General features: G+C 39.6%; 1 protein-coding gene and 1 non-coding gene across 2 annotated transcripts; one reads left to right on the top strand and one right to left on the bottom strand.

Moving 5' to 3' along the window:
- Positions 1–339: 339 nt before the first annotated feature.
- On the bottom strand, positions 340–446 carry LOC144999112 (small nucleolar RNA R71). Its single transcript, XR_013660634.1, has one exon. It is a non-coding gene; the product is annotated as a small nucleolar RNA R71 (small nucleolar RNA).
- A 1,054-nt stretch (positions 447–1,500) lies between these two features.
- LOC145046217 (uncharacterized) lies at positions 1,501–1,899 on the top strand. Its single transcript, XM_078994514.1, has one exon. It carries the CDS (start codon positions 1,501–1,503, stop codon positions 1,897–1,899), a length of 399 nt encoding a protein of 132 aa, XP_078850640.1.
- Positions 1,900–9,631: the final 7,732 nt, after the last annotated feature.

Here is a 9,631-nt window from a genome sequence, read left to right as displayed (position 1 = left end):
ATCCGCGATGACACCGGCCCGGGACTTGTGCAACCCGCAATTCCCGCTACTGCTACTTTCGAGCTAAAGGGCCACATACTCGCCCAGCTAAAGGAAATTCCTTTCTATGGAAAAGACCACGAGGATGCCTACAAGAATTTGGATGAAGTCAATGATGTAGCTGATTACTTCAATGTTCCAAATGTGCCTCACGAGACTCAGCTACTTCACATGCTTCCAGTGACATTCAAAGGTGTTGCAAAAGACTGGCTCAAATCACTTCCCCTCGGATCAGTCACCACATGGGCCAAGATGAAAGAAGAATTCATTGATCACTTTTGCCCACCTTCCAAGATAGCCAAACTGAAGAAAGCCATTGCTAACTTTGAACAACAAGTTGGAGAGTCAGTATATGAAGCTTGGGAGAGGTATAAGAGCTTACTAAGAAACTGCCCACACCATGACCTTAATAGCCAGCAAGAAGTCTCCATTTTCTATGATGGAGTCAATGTCACAACCAGGCAGTTACTTGACTCGCAAGGCCCGCTCACAAAGAAGCCACCCCCGGTGATCAAGGAATTGATTGAAGAATTCTCTAAGGACTCTAGAGAATACCACAACCCAAGAAATGATGTTACTAGGGGAGCCGCATATGCAGCTACTGAAGACTTGTCCGCGGTCATGGCTTTGCTAAAAACCATGGATAGGAGGATGGATAAAATGGATCAAACGATCCATGCTATTCGGGTGGGTTGTGAAAATTGTAATGGACCTCATCTTACTAGAGACTACGACTTGGATGAAAATGGCAACAAAAAGTTGCAAGTATGTTACTCAAGTGGGGACCGATATGATGAAGACTAATGAAAACCAAAGAAAGAGTGGCTCCCGTATAAAGAGTACAAGAAAGCTAAGGAGGAGAAGTACAAGCAGAAAGGAAGAGGTTTTTACCAAAAGGAGGAGCTGGCACAAGAAAGAAAACGAAGTTTGGAAAAGATGCTTACCAAATTTGTAGCTGCTTCTGAAAAGAGACATAGCGATCATGATGCTGCCATTCAAGAAACAAGAACTATCCTTAGAAACCAGAAAACATCCATTCACAACATCGAAACGTAGCTGGGGCAACTTACTCAACAAATAAACCAAAGATCACCGGGCGAACTCCCTAGTAAAACTGAAAATAACCCACGAGGCGCACACATAAATATAGTCACAACAAGAAGTGGGAAAATAATCACTCCTCTGGCCCCTATTCAGAAAGAAGCACCCAAAGAATCACAGAAGGAGGAGGCAGAAAATCAAAATCTTCAATCTGACAACTCTACTCGACGAGTACAAAATATGGACTCGGCGAGTCCACTGCCAAATCCGAAGGAACAGGCCCCTAAAAAGCTTTATCAGCCTCCAATGCCATACCCAGCCCGAGCTAAGAAGGAGAAGCAGGAAGAGGAGTACCAGAAGTTTCTAGATCATATCAAGGCTCTTCAAATCAACATACCCTTCATTGAAGTTGTCGTTTAAATGCCTAAATATGCTAAGTTCCTCAAGGAACTTCTCACTAATCGAAGGAAGATGGAAGAAGTGAAGAAGGTAGTCCTAAATGAAAACTGCTCAGCTGCTATGCTAAATAAGCTACAAAAAAAGAAGGGTGACCCAGGGAGCTTAACTTTGCCTTGCCAATTTGGAAACTTGGCTACCATTCATGCCTTGGCCGATTCAGGAGCAAGTGTGAACCTAATGCCATATTCATTCTTCAAGAAGCTGGAACTTCCGGAACCAAGGCCAATTCGCATGGCGATTCACTTAGCAAATAAGACAGTCACTTTCCCAAGAGGCATATGTGAAGACTTAGTGGTTAAGGTGGATAGATTCGTCTTTCCCGCTGATTTTATAATTCTAGATATGGAGGCGGATCCTTAAGTCCCGATCATCCTCAGAAGACCCTTCCTCAACACTGCGAGTGCTATAGTAGACATGAGGGATTCAAAGTTTACTTTGCAGGTAGGTGATGATTCAGTAACTTTTGGGGTTAATCAACCCATGAAGTATGCAAGGAATAGTGACAACACTGCATTCTCATTTAACATGCTAGATGAAGTATTGGAGGAATGCATAAGTGAAGATTCCAGCAAGTCCACAATTTTTGATGAAGAATTTGATGCAGAAAAAGACTTAATGGAGATCAAAAGACTGCAGGAAGAAGCTGAGTTTGAAGAATTAGTCAAGCAATCTGAAAGCCCTACTCGCCGAGTAGGGCCGAGCTACTCGCCGAGTTCATCCTTAGAAAAGGCAGAATTTGTAAATGCAGCCACCAACTCACCGAGTTCCTTACCTGCACTCGGCGAGTACAACAGTCAAAACCCAAAATCTGAGCTGAAAAAGTTACCAGAACATTTGGAGTATGCTTTCCTTGAAGATGGCAACCAAAAGCCAGTAATAATAGCCTCTGACCTGTCCAAATCTGAAAAGGACGAGCTAGTGCAAGTTTTGAAGAAGCGAAAGCGGGCCATAGCATGGAGCATCACCGACATCAAGGGAATAAGCCCCTCTTATTGCTCTCACAAGATCAATCTAGAAGAAGGACCAAAGCCGGTTGTACAACACCAAAGAAGATTAAACCCGCATATGCAAGAAGTGGTCAAGAAGGAAGTGGTTAAACTCTTTGATGCGGGAATTATCTATTCCATTTGCGGCAGTCCATGGGTGAGTCTGGTCCAAGTGGTGCCCAAGAAAGGAGGGATGACGGTCATAACCAATGAAAAGAACAAGCTAATTCCGACACGAACGGTAACCGGTTGGAGAGTGTGAATTGATTATCGAAAGCTAAACGATGTCACTCGTAAAGACCTTTTTCCCTTACCTTTTATTGATCAAATGTTAGAAAGATTATCGGGTCATAGTTACTATTGCTTTCTAGAAGGATTCTCAGGTTATTTCCAAATACCCATAGACTCAATGGACCAAGAAAAGACCACATTTACTTGCCCAAGTGGGACTTTTGCTTATAGACGCATGCCTTTTGGGCTATGCAATGCACCCGCGACTTTTCAAAGGTGTATGACAGCCATATTCCACGATATGGTTGAAAAATTCATGGAAGTTTTTATAGATGATTTTTCTATTTTTGGATCTTCCTTCCATGATTGTCTCACAAATCTAGACTTAATGCTTGCTAGGTGTGAAAAAACTGACTTGGTCCTCAACTGAGAGAAATGTCACTTTATGGTTAAGGAGGGTATAGTGTTAGGCCACAAGGTTTCCAAAATGGGAATTGAAGTGGATCAGGCAAAGATTGACACCATTGCCAAATTACCCCCACCAACTAATGTGAAGGGCATTAGAAGTTTTCTAGGACACGCGGGTTTTTACCGGCGTTTTATAAAAGATTTTTCTAAAATAACTAGAACTCTAACACAATTACTATTAAAAGATGTACCATTTAATTTTACTAAAGAGTGTTTAGAGGCATTTGAATTTTTAAAGGAAAAATTAACTAATGCCCCGATCATTGTTGCACCAAACTGGAATTTACCCTTTGAAATTATATGTGATGCTAGTGACTTTGCATTAGGAGTTGTCCGTGGGCAAAGGGTTGATAAGCACTTTCGACCCATATATTATGCTAGTAAGACTCTAAATCCAGCCCAAGAAAATTACACCACCACAGAAAAAAAATTATTAGTTGTGGTGTATGCTTTTGATAAATTCCATCCTTATTTACTTTTATCTAAAACAACAGTTTTTACTGACCACTCTGCTATCAAGTATTTATTTGCCAAACAGGATGCCAAGCCAGGACTGATACGATGGGTGCTACTTCTTCAAGAGGTTGACATAGAGATACGAGACAAAAAGGGAATGGAGAATGTAGCAGTTGACCACTTTTCAAGGCTTGAAAACCCACGATTACACAAAGATAGAGTTGGAGATGATTTTCCGGATGAGTATATTATGGTGACCGTGGGAGAAGAACCATGGTTTGCAAATATAGCTAATTACTTAGCTAGCAAATACATCCCAAAAGATCTCACAAGTCAACAAAAGAAGAAATTATTTTTCGAGATAAAATATTACTTTGGGATGAACCATATCTTTTTCAAAGTTGCGTGGATGGAATCATACGAAGATGCATTTTCGGGAATGCAAGCCGGAAAATATTGGAGCATTGTCATAGCGGGCCCACGGGTGGACATCATGGAGCACATTACACTACAAAGAAGATCTTTGACATTGGGTTCTACAGGCCCACAATTTTTGAAGATACAGCCCAATTTGTCAAAGAGTGTGATGCTTGTCAAAGAGTGGGAAACATTTCATCTCGAAATGAAATGCCACAACATAGTATCCAAGTGTGCGAAGTATTTGATGTGTGGGGGATTGATTTCATGGGACCATTTCCCATGTCCAAAGGCAACAAATACATATTGGTGGCGGTGGATTATGTATCCAAATGGGTGGAGGCAAAAGCGTTACCAACTAATGACGGTCGGGTAGTGGTGCGGTTTTTAAAGAAGTTATTTTCACGATTTGGAGTCCCGAAAGCTCTTATAAGTGTTCGAGGCACTCATTTTGCCAATGATCAACTAGAGAAGGTGCTAAGGAAATATGGGGTAACCCATAAATTTTCTACATCCTACCATCCACAAACTAGTGGACAAACCAAAGTGACAAATCGAGCTTTAAAGCGAATCTTGGAGAAATCGGTGGGGAGCAATCGCAAAGAATGGTTGGATAAGCTAGACGATGCACTTTGGGCCTTTCGTACAGCTTTCAAAATGCCTATTGGTACTACACCATATAGGTTAGTTTATAGAAAGCAATGTCATTTGCCAGTGGAGATAGAGCATAAAGCTTTTTGGGCTTTAAAGATGTGCAACTTCAACATGGAGGAGCTTAAGAGCAACCGGTTAATGCAAATGAATGCTCTTGAGGAACTTAGAAATGATGCATACTCTATTTCGTTGATCTATAAAGAGAAGACCAAGATGTGGCATGACAAGAGGATAAAAGAAAATAAAGAATTTCATGAAAGCGAAAAGGTGTTGCTCTTTAATTCACGGCTAAAGCTTTTCTCAGGAAAACTCAAGTCAAGATGGGATGGTCCTTTTCCGGTGAAGACGGTGTTTCCACATGGTGCTATAGAGCTATTGTCAAAAGATGGAACACTATTCAAGGTCAATGGACATAGGGTCAAAAAGTATGAAGAAGGATTCCCAAGGAATGAAGGCATCGAAGAGTTATTGTTGCTGGAAGGGATTGCAGCCACGTAGAAGGGGAGGAGTCTAGCTAATGACTCCTTAAAAAGAAGCACTTTCGGGAGGCAACCCGAGTTTCGAGTTTGCATTTTCTTTCCTTTATTTTTTTTTATTTCAGGATCTTTTTCATTCGTCTTCTTCTGAGAATATAATTAATTGAGGGCAAGCAATGCCTAGAGTGTGGGGTGGATGGTTAAAAATGAGAAAAACATTAATTTTTTCAAAGCATTCAAATTTTTTCAAACTGCAAGGTTTACTCGCCGAGTAGGTACGTGTACTCGGCGAGTACCTGCCAAAATAACCCATAAAACGCGTAATAGCAGTTCTACTCGGCGAGTAGCCAACTTACACAGATGGTTTATAATCTGTAAAATAAGGGTTTTCACCCATTTAACCCATACACTCGCCGTGCACAGCCTCCTTCAAGCATTCTCTGTGATTTCTTCGATTTTCTGCTTAATCCTCGATTTTCAAGGGAAAAGGTATGATCTTTAAACTTAAAACTCATCAAAGGTTCAAGCTTTATCATTGATTTGCTTCTATTTTGTTTAAATTCGGATTTGGGGATTTCCTCAAATTTTAGGGTTCTAATTTTGCCATGAATTAGGTAATGTTAGGAGAAATTTATTTTGGATTTATGGTTATTTGACTTAATACAGCAAACCCCTGTGCAAAATTGGGTGTTTTGGACAGCCTACATATGATCGACAGCATCTAGGTCCCGAAGTTCATCCTACTCGCCGAGTAGGACATGAACTCGGCGAGTAGGAGTCTATACAACTTTGTTTTATTCGATTTTAATTGTTGGGTGTTGTTTGTTTGTGATTTCCTTATGTTGTTATGCAGATACCATGTTCATAAGAGGGCAATCTTCAAGAGGGGGAAGCCAAGGTGACATCCCGTGGCTCTCATTTCGACAAATCACGTGCAAATCGTCTCAAGCTCGAGCCAAAAACAAGTTAGAGGCATTGAAACAAAAGGAGATTCATTTGCCCAATGGAGTGGACTGGGATTGGTTGGGGAAAGTTGGTTTGGAAGAGGAGCTGACACCATATTTGGTGAAAGAATGCAACTTGGGGGATACCACCATCATATGTGATGGTTGGTTACAATTATTCAAGATACAAGAACCCGTCTATGCTAAATTGTGTTGGGAGTTTTTGCTACCATCTCATTCCGAGGTGGTAGTGAGTACTACAATCCCAACATAATTTCCTTTTCTCTTGGTGGGGAGCTGCGACAATGCAGCATGGCTGAATTTTCCTGGAGGCTAGGGATTTATGATCAAATCACTATGCTGACTGAGGATTTTGAAGCTTTCCTGGAGAATTGCCACAAGGATCTCCCCGAGGCAGTGGTTGCTTCTACCTGGTGGAATACTGTTGCCAACCGGGTGTATATTCCTTCTACCGCTCAGGAGGGTCACATTCACTCGTCGATCCATTGTCTTATTCACCGCTTTGTGGCCAGCACGATCAACATGCGGAAGGATTAGGACAAGGTTCCAACCCTTGACATCTTCTATCTTTGGAGTATTATTACTCCCAATGTATTCTGCAATCTCCCCTATTGCATAGCCAGGTATCTTACAGAAGGGGCGGTTAAGGAAAAGGTGAACTCCAAGATTAATGGAGGAATGTTTGTGACAAGGCTTGCCAGGTCGTTTGGGGTCTTAGATTTGCAAGAAGCAAGGGCGCTCACGGTCATTTATCCCCCTTCGTTCAACACTGCATTATATAGGAGGGAAAGGATCGTGAAGAAGTTTGGTGATTCCTTTTCCATTCCACATGCGGGTGAGCCGGCAATCCCCGAGGAGCCAGGATGGCGGGTAAGGCAACGTAGCGAGCGGGTACAAGAAGACCCACCGGTTATTCCAGTGGAGGAAGAGAACGATGGGTGGAATCAAGTGGAGTACCGGTGCTATTTGGATGATATTGGACGAGGGGTTAATTATAACAATCAATCATTTGAATACCTCTTCGAGCTAATGAACATCGTACCAAGACCCGGTCCGGGATACCCCTACATCATGAGTTGGGAAGAAAGAATGATGAGGGGTAATGAAGGAGGAGGAAGCGGAGCCGGAGGAGATGATATGGAGGAAGATGATTGAGGACTTTATTTTTATGTTTTATGTTTTTATGGTGTTTTGATTTGAAGAATTGTTAAACTTGGATGATTTGTTTTTTTTTTTAGGATTTTTATTGCTTTCACTTTTAGTTGCTTATTTTTCAGGGATGGAAGGTTAGGAAGCATAATAAAGTGTTAAGGGTCAAGTAAGGAATGAGAGATGTTCAAGAGAAAGTACGAAGTCTTGTCCATAGGATTGAGTCCGTTAAAGTTGAGAGTAATGGAGGGTGCTACTGCTGAAGGGTTTAGAGAAAGGGTCAGTGAAATATTCAATTACAAAACCTGAGTCAAGAAGAACACAAGCTGGATAAGTTTTGGCAATACAACACCTACTCGTCGAGTGCATTACATGTAATAGTTGCAAGTTAAGAGCCACTCTCCAAGTACACGACACTACTCGCTGAGTTGATTAGCAATCTTCGAGTTCCAGAGCTGTTTTGAGCACTTTCATTGCAACATTTCTGAATATGATTCGGTTTGAGGATTAAGTTTTTTTTTTTTACCTTTTACCTTTTGTTTATTTTCTTAATTCTTCAAATTTTTATGGTTTTTTGTAGGTAGGATAAATTAAATTTTCGCATTTTATTTTATTTTATTTTTATTTATTTTATTCTCATCCATGCACAAATTTAGGGGGAGAAATAATCCAAAATCCAAAAACAATAAAAATTTAAAAACCCAAAAACATTAAAAAAAAAATCCAGAAAATTAAAAAAAATTATTGCTGTTACTTCTGTTTGCAGATGTTGTGATGGGAAATGGAATTAGCAAGTGATAACGGGCAATCTGAATCTGTGTAACGTACCTAAGTTGAATCGCCTACGCTCTGTGCTCAATGCGCTCGTAGGCACGAAAGATTTTAAATGGACTTGACTAGGGAGAGTTGAACTTAATGAATTAAAGGACTTGAAAAACATTGACCTAGTTAGATCCGTTTAGCCTGATATCACGACGTTCGGATAGGTTGAGCAGGGAGATATACATGGGAATCTATTGGTAACATTAAAATAACCTGTATCTAGAACTGTGGGTTAACTTTTCCTCAATGTGCGGATTCTGTCCTTAATTCCGGTTTCGATGGGGTGACTAGGGAATTCCGATAAACTAGGTCTGTAGAAGGTTTCTATCTATTAAAGGACTTGACTAGATTTAGAATGCATATGCTACATCCAGTTTCTATCTCTCTGCATCTTCTCTCTATGCAATTATTTCTATCTATTAGCCACATACTGTCTCCTTTGCGTGACTCATAATCCGACCTGGTACACAGTATATCCAACGTTCTCTTCTCAATCCCTCTAAAACTTCAGTTAGTCATATGTTTCATCCTTTGTCTGATTGGAAGAGATCCGACCCGGATGTAGCATATGCATTCTAAATCTATCTTCTCTCTTAATAACTGTTTGCTCACCCAGTGTAAGGAGTATTTTGGAAGTCCTTAATGGTTGGGGCATGTCAGAAAGCGGGAAACATGTTCTAGTACAATTAAAAATCAACACATACAGGTTGTCTATAGATCTCGCTGCTCAATTTAGGTGGACAACAATATCCCTGGTTGTAGTCAGTTAAATGGTCATAAGAAAATTTTATTTAAGAATTAGGGTTGATAATGAAAATAAAGATTATATATATATATATATATATATATATATATATATATATATATATATATATATATATATATATATATATATATATATATATATATATATCTGTGTGTGTGTGTGTGTGTCATGTCATTGGTAAATTGTTCAAATCTTGTCACAAATGTTTCGTGTTTAAGTGGACCACAATACTGGCGATCGATCAGACGAAGATGTGAAAATAAGGGTACCGACAAGTGGAATAAGGCTATCCAACAACTTTGATTCCAGCGTCACAAATTCAATCTCAGTAATTAAACTTTTAAGTTGTATATTTTATTTGGAGTTAATTTGTTTTATTTTTATTTTTTAATTTTTATTTTATTTTATTTTGTTAACTGTTAAATCTAACAATTTTTGTTTTAATTCTAAATTTTGCAAAGTTAATTTTATTTTATTTTATTTTATTTTATTTTATTTTATTTTTAATTTTAGTTTTAATATTAATCCACAAAAAGATTTGTTTTTAAATTTTTGAAAAATATTGTATAGTGTTGGATCCTGCCTTATACTGTGCGGTTATCAGGTAAAGTAAAGCTAGGTATAAAAAGAGGTTTACCACCGGAATCTTTATCATTTTCCTGATTCTGGCCGCAAACCCTCTCACACTCTCTCTCCCTGAAA

The sequence above is a fragment of the Lactuca saligna genome, chromosome 5 (assembly GCF_052625555.1).
Source record: "Lactuca saligna cultivar CGN05327 chromosome 5, ASM5262555v1, whole genome shotgun sequence".
NCBI lineage: Eukaryota > Viridiplantae > Streptophyta > Magnoliopsida > Asterales > Asteraceae > Lactuca > Lactuca saligna.
This window is presented reverse-complemented; position numbering and strand designations above follow the sequence as displayed.